The following is a 24,495-nucleotide window of genomic DNA, read 5'->3' as shown; positions in this document are numbered from 1 at the left end:
TATGTGCTCGTCCATTGGTACATTAGATGTGATTCAAGTGGTTGTTAACCATACTGGTAATGGAATTTTGATAATTTGTTGTTGCCACTCAGGGCCTGGTTGAGCGAGATGAAGAGATCAAGAAAGCCCGAGAGGAGTCTCTACGTCTTCAGCGCAGCCTTGAGGAGCAACTAGCCAGTGAGCAATCCATCAATCAAGACACAGTGGAGGAGGTGGAGAGGTTGAAAGATAGGAAGGAGGAATTAAAGGGGCAAGCGGCTGACTTGCAGGCGGAGCTGGAGGAGAGCAAGCGAGCTTATAGGTGGGTAGATCGAAGAAGTCCCTTTAAAACAAAATCTGTTTGCATTATGAGAGAGCTCCAATAGAGAAAGAGGCTAAGTGAAACATCCTTTTCATCTGACAACTAACACCTGTTATCTTCATGTAATTCCTTTTCCGACAGTGGACTTTAACTTCATTAATTCATGCACAAGCCAGTAGGGCTGCTGACTGCCCCAGGCAGATTAACTGGTCATCCATCAAGGTTAATGACCCAAGTTATGCAATGTGAACACACCCACTCTGTGAAAAGGATTTATATTTTCCAAACTCGGAAATTCTTCAATGGAGCTTCCCTATAATGGATAAACAATGTCAAACAGATTCTATGTTAAAGTAGATAAACAGCCTAATTTCTTGTACATTGTATGTATGAAATTTTGCATATAATGATGGTACGTCTGGGATGAGCAGTCCAGTGCGCTTGACTAAAGCAAAATCATGGGTTACATGTAGGTTCGAATCCTGTTCATGATACTTGTGTCTTTCAGGAAGACACTGATATCATGCTTCTCATAACCCAGGAATAATATAGGTATCGCATTGGTAGTGATTGCTGTCGCTAATAAGTAGCAACTTATGCTGCCAGTTTTGCTGGTGCTGTTTACTCCTAAGGAGTCAAGATTGTTTCAGGCAAGATGACGGCCAGATTAACAGGGTTAATAGAGTAGAGTGTGATATATATATAAGTGACGCTACTCGGGCCGAACTCGACTCGAGACGTTGTGACCTTGGGTTTGTCCAATGTTAGAAATTCATCTCTGCCATCCAGGCTGATCCAGGGCAGCTTGAACAGCTTGCTCGTGTTGTGGGCCGATGGCGTTGAGGTCGCCTATAAGCTGTGATATGTAGGTGCAGCGGAGGCTTCCACCCTGTCCGAAAGGTGGCTGGTTTGAGGAAGGTAGCGAGAGGCACCTCAGGTCTCCGAAGAGCATGGCCGATCAAACGAAGACGACTTCTCAGCAGGGTTGTTGTGGCAGGTGTTATGCATGTGCGAGAGTACAAGTCTTTGTTGGACAGCCGTACTGGAAAGTGCACACCGAGGCTGTAACGCATGAGAGCACGGTGAGACGCGTCAAAATTCTTGGCCATGGTGTCGGTGATTGCTAGAGCTTCACAGCTATACAAAAGCACTGTCTCGACTGTGGACTTGAAGAGCTGCATTTTGGCTTTATCGCTGGCTACTCCATCCCACACAGGTGTGAGTTTACGAGCGGCGACCCATGCCAGCTGCCGTCATCGCTGAATGGCACTTCAGCTATCTGCAACGTTGCATCCCAGGTAGCAAAAGTCGTCACAGGATGCGAGAGGGACGCCGGCGGTTGTACAAATGGTAGTGTGTGGAATGTCTCCTATGTACATGACCTTCGTCTTGCTGGCATTCAGACGTCAAATTCAAGTTCTGGTGGTTACGTCACCAGAGTGTTCGAATCCCGGTTGTGACACTTATGTCCTTGAGCAATATACTTTGCTACAATCGCTTCTCTTCATCCAGGGGTATAAGTGGGTACTTGCGAGGGTAGAGGTCGTTACTGTGTATGATGCGGCAGCTCGGGCTGTATACTCCTCAGGGAGCTGAGAAAGATTAAAGGGATGTTATTGGTACGTTTATTGCGTAATGCGCTATACAAGAATTTGTTATTATTATTATTATTATTTTTGTTATTAATAATGTAAGGCAGCTTTGCTGGTTTGTACATGATCCAATTAAAGGGTGTATGTACTTTTTGTAGGACAAAAAACACAATGTCCCCTGAAAATATTACGTGCTGAGGTGCTGAAGTTTTTGGGAAATGAATAAAAACATGAGACCAAAATTATTTTAAGCATTTACAAATGTATTTTCATGAAATTGTTTCACTCATTTCTCAAAAACTACAGCACCTCAGTAAGTAATACTTGAAGGGAAGCTTTCCACTATGATTATCTTCAAACCCTATAAGTTTAATGTAAATCTGTGGACATTTTGAAAAAGTACCCGAATCCTTTAAGTCCACTGTTTGGAAAAGAAAATACATGGAGATAACAGGTGTGAGTCGCCACAAAAAAAAATTATATTTGATTCTGGCCTCTTCCTTTAATGGAACTTTCCCATCAATGATGTTAGCCTCCATTTCAAGTCTGTAATTGTTGTTGTCTGTGCTCAGGTCCCTGGATAACAAGTGGAAGGAGAAGGGTGATCTGATCAGTCAGCTTGAGACGCAGGTCCGTCAGGTCAAGGTGAACTTTGACACCAAAGAGAAGAAGATGAAGGAAGAGAGAGACCAAGCGCTACAAGCAGAAAAGTAAGTTTACGTTGAATGAAACTAGCGTTATAATGTGAGGTTTGCGGTAGCACCATGTGTAAATCTCTTTGAAATGGGCAAGTAAGGGATGAGATTTATCAGACTTTTGGCTGAATTCAGACTTTTTATGTCGGCCTAGTAAAGAAGATCAAACAATATTTTTTTCCACAAATAAAGAAATCCTGCTCCTTTGTCTACTTCTCTAGTGCTTTGGATACTGTTTCCAAAAGCTCCTTGGAATCCAGGGGTTTACCAAACGGTAGTAATATGGCATCATTTCAACATACACGTACCTTTGAAGTTGTAACCAAGTTTCAGACTTTTTCATTAGTAATCATGGTAATGACTCTCACCAGGTAAATAAGCAAATATAATGTACAGAATCCTCCAGCCCGGCACTAGGCACAGGAGCAGCTAGGACTGGAAACGACTGGTCCCCTTTTTATCCGCAAAGACAGCCACTGGTCTTCAGGCATGTGAGACTTCCTCTTTTCAGCTGGTTCCTTCTTTTTGGGTTTTGATTTTCCTCTGTTTTACTTTACTTTCTGTCATGTCTGTGTACAAAAGTATAGGAATATAGCCTTTTTCCCTCTTTTTGTCTTGTTTGGTTTTCTCTTTTCCTATTTTTTCATGGATAGTTACTCACATGCCGGGGTCTTACAGGGTCAATGGACTCATTGGATAAATTAACAATTACTCTAAGCTTTAAATTTTGTGTTATGATTGGTCTGCTCCAAAGTGGTACAGTTTATCAGCTACATAACTAGCACCAGTTGACTATACTGTGGATCGTATGCTGCTGCATGTGCATAATGTTTATAAGTAATCAATGTAATGTGTGTACAATTAATGTGAATGAGATGGTAGGTCAAAGGTACATCGTTAAAAAAAAAGAAATTGAGTTTTTAAATATTCATTATTTAGCATTGGTTGCATGGTAGCTTAGCTTGGTGGCTCTCAATTGTGCCACTACTACTAAAAGGTGAAGGGTGCCCTCAATACCATAATCACCATCAGACCGTATTGAATATGACGTCACGCGGCTCAAATATCTGACCTACGTGTACATGTACAAAATGGCTTTTGTGTGTGTGGGTGCGTGTGTGCGTGCATGTGCCGTAGAAATCAAACAGGGAATGTTGTGTGCTGCGTGCTTCGATGATGTACGCATTTGAACGCACATACGGCTTGCCCTACAAGATGGCGACTTTTTATAGTAAAAAGGGGTTTATTCAATACGGTCTTTATAATAATTGATTCAAATAGCATATATAGATACATGTAGCAGACTAGATGCTACTCAATTCGACCCATAAGCGTTGGAATTTTGAATGATATGACAATTTTAGAAGTCAGACTTTGCAAGATAGGCCTTTTTTTCCATAGAGCTGTGTAAACTATTTTGACTGCCAACCTTTTACCTTTTACCAGTTTAGGTTTTTAGATACAAGTGATATGAGTCACATTATTTGAACAAACATAAACTAAAAAAACACTCAGCAGTTTTAATAATAATAAAAATATATCGTTTTTTTCATAGTGCTTTTCCACCCAATGAGTGTCTCAAAGCGCTTCCAACATTATTACCCCTGGTCACTGGGCCTTAAATCATTCCATAAACCATCTCAGCTCCCTGGGGAGTGTACAGCCTGTGCATAATACATGTATATGCACTACTCGGCTAAACCAATCACAAGAACCATCTCTGCCCTCACAGGTACCCATTTACCCCTGGGTGGAGAGAAGCAATTATAGTTCTAGGTGTCTTGCTCAGGGACACAAGTGTCACGACCGGGATTCGAACCCACACTCTGCTGAACAGAAGCATCAGAGCTTGAGTTCCGTGCTCTTATCCACTCGGCCACGACACCCCACTTTTAACCATTTCCACCTTCATAGACAAATGCTTAGACAAAATGAATGTACTTTTAGATACTTTCAAACATGGACACAAATATCTATGTTGATTAGGACTTAATAAGGACCAAGGTTTCACTACTAGGAATAGATTCTCTATAATCATCTACTCCATCCTAGTGTATGTTACTCAAGTCATCAAACCATAACATTCATAAATATATTGGCTTGTCCACTTCATTGCTTCTAATGAAGTTGTTGTTGCAATGAAACCTTAGTGCAGTTTTTATGTAATTGATCAGTCTTTAAGTGATGCTACAAATCTTCCTTGTTTTACAAATGTCTTTGAAACACTTCACTTTGATAAAGTGTCAATTTCCTTGGGAATTACAAGGGGGATATGTGAAGCACTCCATGCATTACTGACATCCAACGTCACATCGAGCGCAGAATTTGTCATGATTAATGACTTCCACCAGATACAAATGTTCAAATTGAAAAAAAAAACGTGAAAACTAATATTCCCAACGGTTGAATTACAACTGATGTATAAATAGACAGCAGAACGGGATTCAACTTTTTTAGAAAAAAAAAAAAAAAAACTTATTTGAGGAGTGACTTTTAAGTAAAACCATTTGATGCATAGTCTTGGAGATGTTCCTCGTGGGAATTTGTGACAGACATCGTGTGATTTATTCATGATACGTTCCTTTCTGTTAATCTTCAACACGGATATCATGGGATTAGAAATCAGATGTTATTTGTGGCGTTTCCTTCGTTCCTATTTAAAGTGTACTTTCCAATATGAGTAGAAGTTATAAGGGGAAAGCTATTAAATAGAATAGAAAGTTATCCTACTGATAGAAAATGTATAAAGGCTTTGACCAAAACTTGTCACAAAATTGCTCTGAGCAATCTGAATCTAAATTATACAGACCCTTTGCACAACGCAAAACGCACCTCCTAAAGCAACTTTTTGTCCGTCATGACAGGGGTCAAAGTAACACTTGTGGGGGTGCTAACCACACGTATTTTGCATGACTGTAAACAACGAGTGACCTTTGGTGAAACTTTCTGATCAATTGGAGGCGCTCGTCATAGTTCCTCTAATTGATCAGAAATTTTCACTAAGGGTCACTTGTTGTTAACTTTACACAGTCATGAAAAATATGTTTCTACTTTTCGAAATGAATTTTTTTCAGGTTAAAGGAACACGTTGCCTTGGATCGGTCGAGTTGGTCTTTGAAAAGCGTTTGTAACCGATGGTTATGAAATGCAAATGGTTTGAAAGATGTTTTAAAAATAAAAAACAATGATTCACACAAGTTTGCCTCGAAATTGTGTGGTTTTCCTTTTACTTTGCGAACTAACACGGTCGGCGATTTATGGTTGATTTGAATTCATTCTGTCGACGGTGTTAGTCGACGAGGTAAAAGGAAAACCACGCAATTTCGAGTGATACTTGTGTGGATCATTATATTCTACTTTTAGAATATCTTTCTAATCATATATGCATTTTATAACAAACAGTTACAAACGCTTTTCAAAGACCAGCTCGTCCGATCCAAGGCAACATGTTCCTTTAAGTTTATGGTATCTACCTACAACTATACAGGTTTGAAGGCCTGGAACTTCATTTTTGAGAGGGCTAGGCCATTTATTTAAATTAATTATTCTCAGGTTTGTTTTGTGGCGTTTTACCTACAACTATACAGGATTGCAAGCTTTGAATTTTTTCTTTGAAAGGGCGAGGCCATTTTTATTTTGCAAAGGGCATTTCCATTAGAAACTTTTGAAAGGGCAACAAAGCCAAGACCAGGGGCACCAAGGCCAGACCAGGGGCACCAAGGCCATGGCCTCCGTTGTCTGCGTGTTCCAATTAACGAACGTATACAGTCCCTTTAAACATTGGTAAAGCAGAACACCTGTTGGTATAAGACGTTTGATCCTTGGTGTATAGCGACGTATAGCGACGCCGGGAAATGGTTTAATTAGAGAAGGAAATGAGTTGGGTCAATCTGGAGTCAAGCGACATTCTAGGGTTCTAAAGGGGTTGCCCTGAATCAGAGGGCAAAAGATGTGTGCTTGTGTGAAGTGCTTGTTGCTTTTTGTGGGTGGGAGAGGAGAATTGCTTCTCGGGGAGGAGGGTTGTCGATTGAGATTAAAATGAAATGATTAGATTATTAGTCATTATAAGGCGACAGCTATTAGTCATTAAGATCGTGGGAATAGATTTTTATTTGAATTGATTCTGTTAAAAAAAGATCTTTCCAAAAGATAGACCATCATGAAGTGGTTATTTCATTATAGACTAATCTTTTCCAGTTAAATTGGCCTTACATGTATATTTATTTTTTGTATGACACATTGCGTCTCTGTATTAGTAACTAACACTGCATGTCACACTCAGGTTACACACCTGCACAATGAAGCAATCCAAGTAATTACTGCTTGTTTACAATTTGAACTTAAAGATGCAACAAATAGAATTGGCTGTTGTCAACTGTTTACCAACCAAAAGGACCTTTATACATGTACAACAAACAACAGTAAATGGCATAAAAATTTACTAGGTATCAAGACATTGAGAGCTGTTGATAGTATAAAACATTGTAAGAAATGGCTCCCTCTGAAGTAACATAGTCTTTGAAAAAGAAGTAATTTTTCACAAATTTGATTTCAAGACCTCAAAATTAGATTTTGAGGTCTCGAAATCAAGCATCTGAAAGCACACAACTTTGGGTGACAAGTCGTTTTTTCTTTAAATTATCCTCCAACTTCGACGACCAATTGAGCTCAAATTTTCATAGTTTTTTTGTTATGCATGCTGAGATACACACCAAGAGCAAGTTCGAGTGAGGCACTATAGTCGACTATAGTCGACCATTGGTTGATTTTGCCTGGTACCCAGGATGTATTGAATGCATAGGTAACCATGGAACATTGACCAGTGGTTGACAAGTGGTCGCCACTCCAACTTGCTCAAAGTGAGAAGACTGGTCTTTGACAATTATCAATAGTGCCCATATGTTTCAATAGCGTTGACGGAGTGATGGGAGGGGGGGGGGGGGCAGGGGCGGGAAATGTCGTAAATAGACACATGTATCAAGTTCTTGGTTTAGGAAACATGCCTTGATGATTATCAGCTTCATCTTGATGGCACAAATTTATCTCCGGGCTCAAACATACACAGGTAAATTGTATCTCATGTAAACATTTCCGTAAATATGGACCATGCCTGAAGGAAAAAATAAAACCTGACCCATGTAGGTAAAAATTGATATTTCCTGCTATTTGATGAAGCAAATTGTGATAGACAGGTGATTGGTTTTAGCTGTAGGCCTACCTTTATTTGTGGAGTGCTGTTGCTGAGTGTACTAGTGCACTGGACTCAAGTTCTGGTGCTGTCAAGATCGTTGGTTCGAGTCCCGGTCATGGCATTTGTAATTGCTGAGCTTGTTCGATGGGATGTCATTGGTCATACACGTTTGGATGCAAAGTGTGGATAAATAGCTATAGGCACTGGACCCTTTTGGTAATCACTGTTTCTTACTTGTTTACAAGCAACGGAGAGCTGGTGACATTTTGAGAAACAGCTCCTAAAATGGTTTTCAAGACCAAAGTGCTTATTCCACTTTTAAAATATTTTAATTTGATTCCAAGACCTCAGAATTTGAGGTCTCGAAATCAAGCATCTGAAAGCACACATTTTCGTGTGACAATGGTGATTTTTCTTTCAGTATTATCTTTTGAGGTCTTGAAATAAAGCATCTGAAAGCACACATATTCGTGTGACAATGATGATTTTTCTTTTAGTATTCTCTCTTGAGGTCTTGAAATCAAGCATCTGAAAGCACACATATTCGTGTGACAATGGTGATTTTTCTTTCAGTATTATCTCTTGAGGTCTTGAAATCAAGCATCTGAAAGCACACATTTTCGTGTGACAATGGTGATTTTTCTTTCAGTATTATCTCTTGAGGTCTTGAAATCAAGCATCTGAAAGCACACATTTTCGTGTGACAATGGTGATTTTTCTTTCAGTATTCTCTCTTGAGGTCTTGAAATCAAGCATCTGAAAGCACACATTTTCGTGTGACACTGGTGATTTTTCTTTTCAGTATTATCTCGCAACTTCGTTGACCAATTGAGTTCAAATGTTGAGATACACCGAGTGAGAAAACTGGTCTTTGACAATTACCAAAGGTGTCCAGTGTCTTTAAAGTCTGCACCATGTGCACATGTAGGTCACAGGCCTGTATGCTTACATTTTTGAAAGGGCAAGGGCACCAAGGCATTTTCTCTTTGGTAAAGGACACCCTATGAGGAAATTGTAAATATCTAGTGGAGCATTTCAAGGGCACCAAGGCAATGGCAAGGGGCAACGGAGGCAATTGCCTCCGTTGCCTCCGTGAAGTATCATGCCCGAGGTCGGCCCCTGTATTCAATAAAATATTCCTACTTTCTTTCCAAGGATTAAATTTAATGCTTGGTAGGGTCACATAAGGTGCAGCTTCTGGTCTTTGACAATTACAAAATGTTGTCAGGTGGCTTTAAATAGATCATTGTGTCTATCTAGACCAAAATGGAGAGTGGGAGGCTTGCAATTTTTTTTTCAGCTGTTCCTCATTTTTTAAGCCAAATCTCTACTCAAAGTAGACCCAATTCCATGTATCAAGTTACAACATTTCCTGCAAATTTACTAAGGGGAAATTTGTGTGTTATCCCGATGGGAAAATGTTTGACAGAGTAGACTTCAGTGAGATAAGGGAATGGTGCTGTGGCAGGTGACTCAGTGTCTTTTTGTACCTGGGAGGAATCGTACAGTGTGTGTATGGCTTTATGGATACACTTGAGCAAACGAAAAGACTCTCTCCTTCGGTGAAAGATTGCATGAAAGCTGAGTGAATGGTTTAAAAAATGTTTTGTCATGATTGTTCTATACTTAAAGGCAAAGGTCACTATTGGTAGTTACTCAAAATAATTGTTATCATTAAAAACTTACTTGGTAACAAGCAAATGGAGAGAGCTGTTGATGTAGTATAAACCATTGTGAGAAACGGCTCCCTCTGAAGAAACGTTGTTTTCAAGGAAGAAGTAATTTTCCACAGGTTTGATTTCGAGACCTCAGAATTAGATTTTGAGGTCCCGTAATCAAGCATCTGAAAGCACACAACTTTGTGTGACAAGGGTGATTTCCTTCCATTTTTATTTCGCATCTTCGACGACCAATCGAGTTCAAATTTTCACAGGTTTGTTATTTTATGCATATGTTGCGATAACCGATGTTGTCCTTGACAATTACCATTAGTGTCCAGTGTCTTTAACTTGAGAGGTCCAGTGCATCTTACTCTTGAAGTTCTGGTGGCTGGGTTCGAGTCCTGTTTGTGATACTTCTGCTCGAGAAAGACACTTAGGCCACTAACTATTATTGTTCATCATCACGCAGGAATACAAGAGTTGAAATTGTTAATGTGCTGCCTGTGCTACATGTACATACTCCTCAGGAGATAAAATGGAATGCTAAAGTTTGTGCAAAATTCGTACAACAAGGGTGTTTTTTCTTCCATTATTTTCATGCACCTTCAATGACCAATTGAGCCCAAATTTTAACAGTTTTGTTTGTTCATGCATATGTTGGGATACACCATTTAAGAATACTGGTCTTTGACAATTACCTAAGGTGTCCTGGGGTAGATTTCACAAAGAGTTAGGACTAGTCTTATCTGGAGTAAGGACCAGTTACTCGTCCTAACTCAGGACTATCCATGCAATGTGTATATCTCCTAGGACTAGTCCTAAGTTAGGACTAGTCCTAACTCTTTGTGAAATCGACCCCAGTGCCTTTAAATGAAAAATGATTGATTTGATGATTTGACATTTTTATCTCTAGAGCTGCTTTGGAGAGATTACATCAGGCTGATGATGCATTCACTCGACAACTCCAGTCAGTGAAGAGACACCATGAAGGAGAGGTAGAAGAGATGAGGATAGAGATGCAGAGAGAGATTGATGCTGCTAATCAGAGGGTAAGATATGGGGGTAAAGGGGGACCGAAGGGGGGTCATAGGGGTAGAGGGGAAGAGAAGGGTGTGTTGAGTTGTCAGCTGGGGACAGTGAAGAGACACAATGAGGGTGAGGTGGAAGAGATGAGGGTTGAGATGCAGAGAGAGATTGATGCTGCTAATCAGAGGGTAAGATATGGGGGTAAAGGGGGACCGAAGGGGGGTCATAGGGGTAGAGGGGAAGAGAAGGGTGTGTTGAGTTGTCAGCTGGGGACAGTGAAGAGACACAATGAGGGTGAGGTGGAAGAGATGAGGGTTGAGATGCAGAGAGAGATTGATGCTGCTAATCAGAGGGTAAGATATGGGGGTAAAGGGGGACCGAAGGGGGGTCATAGGGGTAGAGGGGAAGAGAAGGGTGTGTTGAGTTGTCAGCTGGGGACAGTGAAGAGACACAATGAGGGTGAGGTGGAAGAGATGAGGGTTGAGATGCAGAGAGAGATTGATGCTGCTAATCAGAGGGTAAGATATGGGGGTAAAGGGGGACCGAAGGGGGGTCATAGGGGTAGAGGGGAAGAGAAGGGTGTGTTGAGTTGTCAGCTGGGGACAGTGAAGAGACACAATGAGGGTGAGGTGGAAGAGATGAGGGTTGAGATGCAGAGAGAGATTGATGCTGCTAATCAGAGGGTAAGATATGGGGGTAAAGGGGGACCGAAGGGGGGTCATAGGGGTAGAGGGGAAGAGAAGGGTGTGTTGAGTTGTCAGCTGGGGACAGTGAAGAGACACAATGAGGGTGAGGTGGAAGAGATGAGGGTTGAGATGCAGAGAGAGATTGATGCTGCTAATCAGAGGGTAAGATATGGGGGTATAGGGGGGACCAAAGGTGGGTAGAGGGGAAGAGAAGGGTGTGTTGAATTGATAGCTTGAGACAGTGAAGAGACACCATGGGGGGAGAGGTAGAAGAGATGAGGGTAGAGATGCAGAGAGAGATTGATGCTGCTAATCAGAGGGTAAGATATGGGGACGTTGGGGTGCCAAGGGGGTCATACATGTAAGTGGACCAGGGGAAGAGAAGGGTGTGTTGAATTGATAGCTTGAGACGGTGAAGAGACTCAATAAGGGTGAAGTAGAAGAGATGAGGGTAGAGATGCAGAGAGATTGATGCTGCTAATCAGAGGTTGAGATACGAGCATATAGGGAGACCAAAGGGGGGCTATAAGGGGGACCAAGTGTAGATGGGAAGAGAAAGGTGTGTGGAGTTGACAGCTGCAGATGGTGAAGAGACAACGTCTGGGTGAAGTAGAAGAGATGAGGGTAGAGATGCAGAGAGAGATTGATGCTGCTAATCAGAGGGTAAGATATGGGGGTATAGGGGGGACCAAAGGTGGGTAGAGGGGAAGAGAAGGGTGTGTTGAATTGATAGCTTGAGACAGTGAAGAGACACCATGGGGGGAGAGGTAGAAGAGATGAGGGTAGAGATGCAGAGAGAGATTGATGCTGCTAATCAGAGGGTAAGATATGGGGACGTTGGGGTGCCAAGGGGGTCATACATGTAAGTGGACCAGGGGAAGAGAAGGGTGTGTTGAATTGATAGCTTGAGACGGTGAAGAGACTCAATAAGGGTGAAGTAGAAGAGATGAGGGTAGAGATGCAGAGAGATTGATTCTGCTAATCAGAGGTTGAGATACGAGCATATAGGGAGACCAAAGGGGGGCTATAAGGGGGACCAAGTGTAGATGGGAAGAGAAAGGTGTGTGGAGTTGACAGCTGCAGATGGTGAAGAGACAACGTCTGGGTGAAGTAGAAGAGATGAGGGTAGAGATGCAGAGAGAGATTGATGCTGCTTATCAGAGGGTAAGATATGGAGGTATAGGGGGACCGAAGGGGGGCTATAGGGGGACCAAGTGTAGATGCTATTGGTTATTACTCAAAATAATTGTTTACATAAAAACTTACTCTGTAACAAACAATGGAGAGCTCTCTATGAAGTAATGTAGTTGTCGCGAAAGAAGTAATTTTCCACTTAAATACTTATCTTTAAAGACACCGCAAACTATTGGCAATTTTCACCTCAGTCTTCTCACTTTTTGTATGGCAACATATGCATATAACAGTTGCGAGATAACTTTGAAGCAAAAACCCTAGTCACACGAAGTTGTGTGCTTTCAGATGCTTGATTTCGAGAACTCAAAATCTTATTCTGAGGTCTCTAAATCAAATTCAGGGAAAATTACTTCTTTCTCCGTTACTACAGCTCCCCATTACTCATTACCAAGTAAGGTTTGTGCTGACAATTATTTCAAGTATTTACCAATAGTGTCCACTGCCTTTAATACATATTCAAGTAACCTCACATATCAAGCTATTTGACTGAGGATTTGATTTATTTCAGGTCTTGACAGTAGAGGATGAAATGAGACACCTTCTGTCCGAGTCTGACAATCAGAAACGAGTCATGGAAGACAAGGTGAAGAAACTGACCAGCGCCTTCAAGGATCTTACACAGGGACTAGCGTGATACGGGGTCCGAGTCCTGATCACAGTGTCCCAACCAACGCAAGAGGCACCTGGTGTTCAGATTTTCTGGTACATTTTCCAATTATTGAAACTGATTCTGAGGGACCAGTTCCTGTGAGCTGCTTAATGAAGATTTAAACATTGGTGCTATCCACATGTTCCGTCCAAATCAGACATTTTAAATTCATGTTCATTTCAGTGTTTTGGTCGTACCATGGAGGCCAATGTCCTCACATACTTGCAATGCACAATCAAGATTACACACAAACAAAAATCTACTGAATATTAAAGGAACACGTTGCCTTGGATCGGACGAGTTGGTCTTTGAAAAGCGTTTGTAACCGTCTGTTATAAAATGCAAATAAGTAGAAAGATGTTGTAAAAGTAGAATACAATGATCCACACAAACATGCCTCGAAATTGCACGGTTTTCCCTTTACCTCGTCGACTAACACGGTCGGCCATTTATGGGAGTCAAATTTTTGACTCCCATAAATGGCCGACCGTGTTAGTTCGCACAGTAAAAGGAAAACCACGCAATTTCGAGGCAAACTTGTGTGAATCATTGTATTCTACTTTTAAAACATCTTTCCAACCATATGCATTTTATAAAAAAACGGGTTACAAACGCTTTTTATAGACCAGCTCGTCCGATCCAAGGCAACGTGTTTCTTTAAGTTAGACCTATTTAACAATATCGGAGCAAAAAGTAATTAAAGACAGTGGACACTATTGGTAATTGTCAAAGACTAGTCTTCACAGTTGGTGTACCTCAACATATGCATAAAATAACAGACCTGTGAAAATTTGAGCTCAATCGGTCGTCGCAATTGCGAGATAATAATGAAAGAAAAAACACCCCATCCATGCTATTAACCAGCGGGGTTTGTTTATCTTCAATGGAAAGGTCTATTTACTGGTAGTCAATGCACAAGTATTTAACCACCAGTCCGTTGCAGAACCAACACTGCTCATAAGAAATGTTCACTGCAAATGTATGACTGCAAACCTCACCTAATTGTTGCTCAAGGTGTTATTAAAGGAATCAGTGTGTGGTGACGAGGTTTTCAACTAGTGGTTTAATCCCAACGAGGCCTGGTTCTTCATAATTTTACTGAGACGAAGTCGAGGTAAATTATAAAGAATAAGGCCTCCGTGTTTAAACCACTAGTTGAAAACCGACTCAACACACTTTGATTCCCATTCATAAATACCTTTTCGGTTAAAAACATCATCACTTTTTGGTCAAAAAATTAAATATATGCAACAATTATAATTGTTAAATGATTTCTTTCAACACAACTCCTTATAAGGAAATGCTGTGCGCGTCGCGCTTATCACGTGATGTGGCACAACTGTTTCAGCCATTGCTCTCGACTAATAGGAATAAAGAAACCGTCTTTAAAGAACAGGTGCAAGGTCGCATGTCACGCCCATGAATTATAACTTTTTACCGGTCATTAACAAAGGTTTATACACACCCACGTGACGCGCTCTCCACCAATAGAAATAGCGAAACTGTCTAAGGTATTTAGGAGTAGTATGATTATACTATCGGTTCTAGACGAGTGGACAAGGAGCTCAGTCAGTTTAGTTCCATCCAGGAAGATTGATTTCTCTGAATGGAGTGCTTTCTAATGTCATCCACATGAATTATTTTTCTAAACTGTTGATTCATTGCGGTAGATCTTGCTGATTTGGTAGGAAAGCCATTGGACAGGGCTCTTTCATCTTTATGAGAGGAAAAATCTAACATATGAGTCAATGGTTTTCCTTTGTATCTTGACACTGATGCATTGATTCCATCTGCTTGCAAAGCGCAAGATCTCAGTATTCAATGCCCTAACTCACTGCCTAAATACTCAATGCCCTAGTCTCTAATGCTTTGGTACTCAATGCCCTAGTCTTTAACGCCCTTGTCATCAATGCCCTAACTCAATGCACTAGTAATCAATGCCGAATTCTCCAATGCATTATGTATTCAATGCCCCAGTCTCTAATGCCCTAGTACTCAATTCCTAACTCACTGCCACTGTTCTTGATGCCCCAGTCTCCAATGCCTTGGTACTCAATGCCCCAGTCTGCAATGCCTTGGTACTCAATGCCCTAATCTCTAATGCCCTAGTACTCAATGTCTCAGTACTCACTGCCCTAACTCACTGCCCTAGGTACTCACTGCCCCAGTCTGCAATGCCTTGGTACACAGTTCCCTAGTCTATAATGCCCTAGTACTTGATGTCTCAGTACTCAGTGCCCTAACTCACTGCCCTAGTATTCAATGCCCTAACTCACTGCCCTAGTACTTAATGCCTTATATAGTATTCAATGCCCTAACTCACTGCCCTAGTATTCAATGCCCTAACTCACTGCCCTAGTACTCAATGCCCAAGTCTCTAATGCTCTTGTACTCACTGCCCCAACTCACTGCCCCAGTCTCCAATGCCTTGGTTCTTAATGCCCTAGTCTCTTATACCTTAGTACCCAATGCCAAAACTCACTGCCCAAGTACTTAATGCCCCAGTCGCCAATGTTTTGGTACTCAATGCCCCAGTCTACAATGCCTTGGAATTCAATGCCCTATTACTCAGTACTCAATGCCCTAACTCAATGGCCTAGTACTCAATTCCCCCGCTCCAATGCCCTTGTACTCAATGCATTATGTAGTATTCATTGTCCTAACTCACTGCCCTAGTCCTCAATGCCCAAGTCTCCAATGCCTTGGTACTCAATGCCCCAGTCTCCAATGCCTTGGTACTCGAAGAACTAGTCTCTAATGCCTTAGTACTCAATGTCTCAGTACTTACTGCCCTAGTACTCACAATGCCCCAGTCTCCAATGCCCTAGTACTCAATGCCTTATATAGTATTCATTGCCCTAAATCACTGCCCTAGTACTCAATGCCTAATGCCCTGGTACCTAATGCACTAGTCTCTAATGCCCTAGTAATCAATGTATCAGTACTCAATGCCTTAACTCACTGCCCCAGTCTCCAATGCCCTAGTACTCAATGCCTTATATAGTATTCAATGCCCTAACCCACTGCCCTAGAACTCAATGCCTCAGTCTCCAACGCCTTGATACTCAATGCCCTAGTCTGTACTACCTTTGCACTCAATGCCCTAGTCTCTAATGCTCTAGTACTCAATGCCCCAACTCACTGCCCTAGTACTCAATGCCCCACACTCCAATGCCCTAGTACTCAATGCCTTATATAGTATTCATTGCCCTAACCCATTGCCCTAGAACTCAATGCCTCAGTCTCCAACGCCTTGATACTCAATGCCCTAGTCTGTACTACCTACGCACTTAATGCCCTAGTCTGTAATGCTCTAGTACTCAATGCCTCAACTCACTGCCCTAGTACTCAATGCCCCAGTCTCCATTGCCTTGGTTCTCACTGCCCTAGTACTTAATGCCCCAGTCACAATCCTTGGTACTCAATGCCTCAGTCTGCAATGCCTTGGTACTCAATGCCCTAGTCTCTAATGTCGTACCACTCAATGCCTTAGTACTCAAAGAAGCTTTTGATGGATGTTTATACAGCTTGGCTTATATATTTGATGTAGATACTGTTATACATAGTATTTATTTTATCGTCAACAAATGAAAATGAATTTTTGACAGTTATAAAAATATAAACTATTTGTTATCGAAGAAGATAGTGTAGAACAATAGAGCACATAATACAATGTGTATAGTATTATTAAACACCTACATAATACACAACTTTCAAGTGTTGTTTGCGTTTTCTTTATTTAAGTATGGGGACAAATACAAGGGCCAAGTTCATTGTTTTTATCAAGATTTTAGCGAAATTTTATTCACTAATTTCAGTTTAAAAAAACAAGCATTCAGCCTTGTGACTCATGAACTCTAAAACAAAAATTAACACAAAAGACTCATCAAAGTTTTGTTGTTGTTTTATTGCAACATAATTACTCTAAACTTTCAATCAAAATTCAGACAAATATTAAGATGTAGGGTCCTAATACTTCAGTTTATTTGTTTCAAAGACATTGCAATGAATAAAAGTTATAAACAAAGCTGTCCAAAACAATTACACAATAGAACTGCCAACAAGACAGAGATTTAACAATAGAGCATTCACAACCCTTCATCAATAATGTTAGCCACCAACTAAATAGATTTGCTATCAATTATGACCGTAATATTTAAAGGCAGTGGACACTAATGATAATTACTCAAACAAGTTATTAGCATAAAACATTACTTGGTAACGAGTAATGGGGAGAGGTTGGCAGTATTTAACGTTGTGAGAAACGGCTCCCTCTGAAGTAACGTAGTTTTCGAGAAAGAAGTTATTTTCCAAAATTTGATTTCAAGACCTCAAATTTAGAATTTGAGGTCTCAAAATCAAGCATCCGAAAGCACACAACTTCGTGTGACAAGGGTGTTTTTTCCTTTCATAGTTATCTCACAACTCCGACAACCAATCGAGCTCAAATTTTCAGTCTTGTTATTTTATGCATATGTAGAGATACATCAAGTGGGGAAAACGGTCTTTGACAATTACCAATAGTGTCCAGTGTCTTTTCAAGACTGATGTAAGCTATATGGTTAAATGTTGCAGCTGTTTGCTGTACGATATACTGCGGCTGTTTTGTCTGTCTGTAACCATTCATGGATTTTCAGTGCAACCCCAGCGTTCTTCTCCTGAAGACAAGCAGAGTATACTGTACAAAAACGTCAAGACTAAACCAGCTCTTTTCAGAGCCAACACTCTGAAGAGATTTAAGGCCAGGTCACACTGGCCCCGATGACGAGAACAATAAAAATTCACGACCTCGATTGGTTGAAATGTTCCACGCAGATTACGCCCACGCTCTTTCAACCAATCAAGGGTGTGCCTTTGTATCGTTTTCGTTCTCATAATAGGGGCCTGTGTGACTGGGTCTTTACACATGGTTGTACTCGCAAGTTTATTTTCTATTTATAGTTTCGCCTTACCCAGCATTCAAGTTGCAATGATGAACAGGAAATTCTGACATTCGGTTGTAGCAGGTGATTTTTGTCCCCTCGGAGATTCTGTCCCACATACGGTAAAATGTGTGCAAATTTCTCCTCCTTCTGGTCATGTTGGGGGGGGGGGCACAATCTCCAGGGACAGATTATCTAGGACACCCAGCCTTCCACTTCCGAAGCCATCAATAAGTTACCCAACAAAATGTGTCTTTGATGCAAATCTCATAATAACGCCATTTGCTTTGTAGCTTCGTCCATATTGGGCTGTTGTATACTTGATGACGAGTGTGACATCTACAAATAAAAATAAAATAAAAACAAAGGTGTAAAGTTAATCAAGCTAATCAGTTTTAGATCAACAGAGATGTCCCCGCAGTTTTAACTACTAGGACACGCAAAAGACAAGCTTACTAACTTGTGATTAAAGGTCAATTTCCTTTAAAAAAAGAAATCAATTTGTGAAGCATACAAAACTCACCCTCATAAAGGCAGTGGACACTATTGGTAATTGTGAAAGACTAGCCTTCACAGTTGGTGTTTCACAACATATGCATTTAATAACAAACCTGTGAAAATTTGAGCTCAATCGGTCATCGAACTTGCGAGATAATAATGAAAGAAACAAACACCCTTGTCACACGAAGCTGTGTGCGTTTCGATGGTTGATTTCAAGACCTCAAGTTCTAAATTTGAGGTCTCGAAATCAAATTCGTGGAAAATTACTTCTTTCTCGAAAACTATGGCACTTCAGAGGGAGCTGTTTCTCAATGTTTTATACCATCAACATCTCCCCGTTACTCGTCACCAAGAAAGGTTTTATGATAATAAATATTTTGAGTAATTACCAATAGTGTGTCCACTGCCTTTAACCATATAAACAATCACATTCAGATTGCTCACTCAATGCGGGATGTTTGTCATAGAATTCTTCTCAACATGATAAACAAATATATATAAAAAAGATTATCTTAAGCATCTCATTTGTTGTTATTGTTATTTAGAACTAATAATAGTAGCTTCTTATATAGCGCTCAGATCCATGAAGCAGTGACGCTCATGGCTCTTCAACATTAGTGCCCCTGGTCAAGTGGGCCTTAAATCATTCCTTAAACCATCTCAGCTCCCTGGGGAGTATACAGCCTGTGCCGCCAAATATGTAGCACACTAAGCTAATCAATCACAAGAACCAACTCTGCCATCACAGGTACCCATTAACTAACCCCTGGGTGGAGAGAAGCTTATGGTTATAACTATCTTGCTCAGGGACACAAGTGTCACGACCGGGATTCAAACCCACACTCTGCTGAACAGAAACACCAGAGCTCGAGTTCCAAGCTCTCATCTGCTCAGCCATGACACCCAACTAATACGCATCTCACATCTAACGAACAGGCACAAAAAAATGTATGAAGTTAACCCAAAACATGAAGAACCACAGCGCTGCTTATGGCGCCCTCTGTGGTCAATGGATGGTATGCTCGTACTTCACAGAGGTCGAACTTACACAAACTGCTAATCTCACGAACCAAGGATGTTATGTGAAATTATGCAGAATCAAATGTGATTATGGACATGGGCATAATTCAAGACCCTTGAAGTTGGTGTAAGATGTTCAGACTATCTCAGAAACTACTTTACGTATGGTGCCACCACTTTTTCACTAATTTTTACAAAAAGGGATATCTCATTGAGGTAAATTAGATGCTACATTATTTCATATTGGATGAAAAAGTGGTGTCGCCATATGGAAACTGTTCCACTTCCCCCGCTTGAATAAATGCACAAATTTATTAGTGTTCCAGAGCAATTATTCGGGCCACTTTGCAGGCAACCAACTGCAACGTTTTGACTCTTCAGCAGCACAAGAGACCATCTTATAGCTTTAACTCACTATCCCCAAGAAAATGATGAGAAAAACTTAAATGTGAATGAATTTCCTTATTGGATATCAACTGGTTGGTTGCCTGTTGTGATGTGTAACATGGCTTCTAGCTCTAGAATTGATGTCTGAGCAAAAATGAAGGTCACTGAAATATGAAATCTCCAACTGCAAAAAACCAAAATCCTAAGTGAATAATTGCAGAGCTACATACTCACTCGGGATATCCATGGAGCCACCTCCATGGGATATCTTAGGTGTTTGTTTTACAATAATGGAATAAGATAATTCCAATATACGTGGAGACAAGCAGAAGTGTACACTTTCTATACAACCAAGACGTCTTTACATTGCTGGCTTGCTGGACTTTAGACGCTTCAGCAAATCCACAATAAAAACATGTTTTGCCAAAGTCTTTTCTCAATATTCAATTGCCAATTGCCATTCTTAAAGGCAGTGGACACTGTTGGTAAATACTCAAATAATTAAGAGCTTATAACCTTACCTGTTAATGAGTAATGGGGAGAGGTTGATAGTAAAAAACATTGTGAGAAACGGCTTGCTCTGAAGTGAAGTAGTTTTTGAGAAAGAAGTTATTTTCCACTAATTTGATTTCAAGACTTCAGAATAAGATTTTGAGGTCATGAAATCAAGCATCTGAAAGCACATAACTTCGTGTGACCATAACAAGGGCGTTTTTGCTTTCATACAAAAAAAAATCATAATTATCTCGCGACTTTGACGACCAATTGAGCTCAAATTTATATAGGTTTGTTTTTATGCATATGTGAGATACACCAAGTGAGAAGACTGATCTTTGACAATTACCATAAGTGTCCAATTTCTCAAAACATAATGTGACACTCAATGGGTGTTATTATGACGACTGTCTTCATATGCATATGAATTATGGGATAACTTCAACACTTTACAATAAATCATATCAAAGTTACTTAAAACAAATGACTGAACGAGAGAAAATGAATAATCAAAACACTTCACACACATAAAATTACGTTTGCGGTTCCCGCCACGGCTTTGTGGGCCGCGCCATCTTGAAATACTATTTACATCGGCAATAAATTTATAAAACGGTTACCAAACTAAGAGCATAAATGGAAGATTCTACAGACAATAATTTCTCAAACTCATGTCTAATGAACAACAAGCTTACATAATAAACTTAAACAACTTTAGAAATGGAAATATCTTATACAAAAATAGGGGGAAATTTACCTGAAAGAATGAAGACAATCAAAATCGGTTAAAAACGGAATTATGCGAGCACCCGATAACCTGGCGTTGAGGGCGCTCGATTAAAGTTTATTAAACCAACAAAATAAGGGGCATGTTTTTATAACCTGTCACATAAATCTTCAAAATCTTTGAGGGACAACATCGGTAAACAGTATTGTCCAAAGGCCCAACTTCGTGTATCACAACTTACATACGAAGTAACAAACCTGTGAAAAGTTAGGCTCAATCGGTCATCGGAGTTGGGAGAAAATAACGGGAAAACCCACCCTTGTTTCCGCACGTTTCGCCGTGCCATGACATTCTCGATATCGAGAATTGATAGTTGTTTTCATGTTTTCTCAAAAAGTAAAGCATTTCATGGAATAATATTTCAAGGGAAATCTTTCACCATTACCTTCTGTAAACCCTGTAAGTTATTAGTAAATCTGTGAACTTTTACTTTTTGTTCTGTTCAGAAAGTGTCCAACTACACTCCGCGGAGTGAGTTCTTTGAGAGTTAGGACTAGGAGTCCTAGGGGACATTAAAAACATAATATGGTTAATAGTCCTAAGTTAGGACGAGTAGGACTCGTCCCAACTAGAGATAAGACTGGTCTTAACTCTTCGTGGTATCCACCCCTGCTCTCTAGTATTCGTCAGGAGACTGACCGACACTCAAGAGTTTGATGTCTACCCACTTCTAAACCTAAAGGTGTTCGGGGTGATTGGGTGGAGGGGGGGGGGGGGGGGGGCTGGAGAGGAGAGAGTAATGCCCGACTTGAAGGCCGGTACACATCTATTGATGAGCTACATGGTATTGAGATTTGCCACACAACCAGAAAGATCGCAAAAGCTTCATACACCATTAACTTACATAACGATTTATTTTGTCAACTTCCGCTACCACATCAGATCAGTGACATACAAAGAGGATTTACCGGTAAAAGTTGAATTTTTCAATCCCATTATATGAAGAAAGGGGAAGATGGCTTATATTCCAAGGCTAAATGGATCAAATATTGGCCCTCTGGCATCTAACGACACTAACTATTTCATCATTGTTAATCTGTTGGCCCATCCAAGTGACCGCCACTCTGTTTATGACCCTAACCTATAGTAGATGTGACCTTGCTATCAATTTTATTTATTTGTCCGGTCACACTTTTAGGTGCGTTGATTATTTTGTATTATACCTCGACGTGCAAAGAAATATTTTTGGATTTACAATGGTTTGGTTTCTTTACGACCATTGATAACAATTTTGTTATGACCAAAGGTGAGGTCATTTAAAAGACTGTTTGGTCTACTCGGGACAGGGTAGACAAATGACAACTATTTTCCCTAGAAGTCATTTAAAACTTATATAGCGCCAAAGTCTGCAAAAAAAAAACGCTAAATGCGCTTCATTTGATGATTTTGTTTACAAATAAGAGGACATCATACTTGTTAATGCATTCAAAACGCAAATACTGGTGGTCTTAAAGGTGCTACATCAATTTGTTTTCTAAACAAAGTCTCGCGACACTTCTGTTGCGTTTGCGAGACTCCTGACTTCTGCAACACCCCTGCTCTCTCAGCTACTGCCCAGTTAGTATGGGGCAAGTCTGGAGCTGGCAGTCTCGCGAGAGCCATTAGTCTCGCGAGAGCCAACAGTATCACAAAAGGGGGCGAATCAATACGTTCACAAGTAAAAAAAAAAAAAAGTTAAAAGAATTACAGACAAAAATTACAAGTAAAAGGCAGTTCACAAGTAAAAGACATTTTGTTTACGGTGTGACTAAAAAAAGTATTTAAAAAATTACAGACAAAAATTACAAATAACAAACACAACACAATACTAGTACAAAATATAGTTTCAGCAATTAAAGGCAGACTGCGGGCTGTTTGTTTCTTTTATAGAGGGAAACATACAAACTGACCATCACTGCTTAAAGGCAGTGGACACTATTGGCAATTGTCAAAGACCAGTCTTCTCACTTGGTGTATCTCAACATATGCATACAATATATAAAAAAAACCTGCGCAAATTTGAGCTCAATTGGTCGCCGAAGTTTCGAGATAATAAAAGAAATAAAAAACACCCTTGTCACACGAAGTTGTGTGCTTTCAGATGCTTGATTTCGAGACCTCAAATTTTAAATCTGAGGTCTCGAAATCAAATTCATGGAAAATTACTTCTTTCTCGAAAACTACGTTACTTCAGAGGGAGCCAATTCTCAAAATGTTTTATACTACCAACATCTCCACATTACTCGTTACCAAGTAAGGTTTTATGCCAATAATTTTTTTGAGTAATTACTGCCTTTAAAAGGAGCAAACAAACAAAACTAAACGGAAAGTCTAAATTTTGACCGCATGCATGACTCTGAACCTACTGAGTGTAAGGTGGCAAAGGGTTCACGGACCTCTGAAGTGTGGGTGTTGTGTTTGTCAGTGAAGAGCATGCAGAGAGAGTTCTAGAGCTGCTGAAGGGTTAAAATTAGAAAGGCTACATAATAAAGCCCTTTAATCCTAACAGACAGGAGGGGCCCGGTTCAACGGACCAATAATATTTTGGAATCGGTGCCAGTCATAACAAACATCAATTTAAACTGAAGTGTTTTGTCTAAGGGTCCTAAGCTAGACTAATCTTCTCGCTGAAATATCAGGAAATTATTTCATTCCCCGTCAATAAACATGGCGACTGCTTCTAATGCCACGCAGGCAACTGATTCGAATCGTAAGGCATTGACACGGGGTGGGGGGGGGGGGGGGGGGTTAAAAGGGAAGGTACTTGTTTGGTAATCACTCAAAATACTATATTAACTTTAAAACTGACTTGGTAACGAGCATTGGAGAGCTGTTGATAGTATAAAACATTGTGAGGAACGGCTCCCTCTGAAGTAACGTAGTTTTTGAGAAAGAGGTAATTTCTCACTAAAATAATAAAAGACTTCTAGCTAGAAGTCTTTTATCTCTATCTAAAAGCACACAAATTCGTCTATAACGAGGGTGTTTTTTCTTTCATCATTTTCTCGCAACTTCGATGACCGATTGAGCCCAAATTTTCACAGGCTTGTATATTGTATGCTGATGATGGGATACACCAAGTGAGAACACGGGTCATTGACAATTACCAAACGTTTACAGTGCCTTTAAGGGGAAGGTGTACGTTCGGTAACCCCCCCCACCCCCCCCCTAACACGAATGGCAATAAAAAACTTACTTGGTTAGATTTACAGCGGCTTTTGATTAGCATTTTGAAAATCATTTCTCTTCGAAGATATATGGTTATGGAAGAAGAAACAAGTTTTTATTCCCTAAAATTGAAAGTTGAGACTCATATTGATTATTCCAGTTAGTTACGGATCATTCTTCCTGCAGGGAACTAACCGATACCAATTTTTGAACTGATTTCATAGTTTAGTTTTATTCTATA

The 24,495-nt window shown here is 40.3% G+C and overlaps 2 protein-coding genes across 4 annotated transcripts in view; one reads left to right on the top strand and one right to left on the bottom strand.

The window, feature by feature from the left end:
* The window catches only part of LOC139934678 (leucine-rich repeat and coiled-coil domain-containing protein 1-like), a 33,554-nt gene extending 20,073 nt beyond the window's left edge, over nucleotides 1-13,481 (top strand). Inside the window, exons 20-24 of one of the 2 annotated variants that reach the window (XM_071929034.1) lie at nucleotides 93-301; nucleotides 2,466-2,603; nucleotides 10,354-10,435; nucleotides 11,419-11,472; nucleotides 12,855-13,481. In XM_071929034.1, the coding sequence (XP_071785135.1) occupies nucleotides 93-301; nucleotides 2,466-2,603; nucleotides 10,354-10,435; nucleotides 11,419-11,472; nucleotides 12,855-12,980 (609 nt within the window). In that variant the 3' untranslated portion in view covers nucleotides 12,981-13,481. Of the gene's footprint in view, nucleotides 1-92; nucleotides 302-2,465; nucleotides 2,604-10,353; nucleotides 10,490-11,418; nucleotides 11,473-12,854 lie in introns of both variants that reach the window. The other variant, XM_071929033.1, reaches the window with a different exon arrangement.
* A 3,437-nt stretch (nucleotides 13,482-16,918) lies between these two features.
* LOC139934975 (ribosomal biogenesis factor-like) overlaps nucleotides 16,919-24,495 on the bottom strand; it is an 84,837-nt gene continuing 77,260 nt past the window's right edge. Inside the window, exons 5-6 of one of the 2 annotated variants that reach the window (XR_011785745.1) lie at nucleotides 17,902-18,256; nucleotides 16,919-17,747 (exon numbers count right to left, since the gene is read on the bottom strand). Coding sequence is in view for 1 of the 2 variants with exons in the window: in XM_071929408.1 (XP_071785509.1) it covers nucleotides 18,185-18,256 (72 nt within the window). In the remaining variant the exon portion in view is untranslated. Of the gene's footprint in view, nucleotides 18,257-24,495 lie in introns of both variants that reach the window. The other variant, XM_071929408.1, reaches the window with a different exon arrangement.

Source organism: Asterias amurensis, chromosome 3 (assembly GCF_032118995.1).
Source record: "Asterias amurensis chromosome 3, ASM3211899v1".
In the NCBI taxonomy this organism is placed as follows: Eukaryota; Metazoa; Echinodermata; class Asteroidea; order Forcipulatida; family Asteriidae; genus Asterias; species Asterias amurensis.
This window is presented reverse-complemented; position numbering and strand designations above follow the sequence as displayed.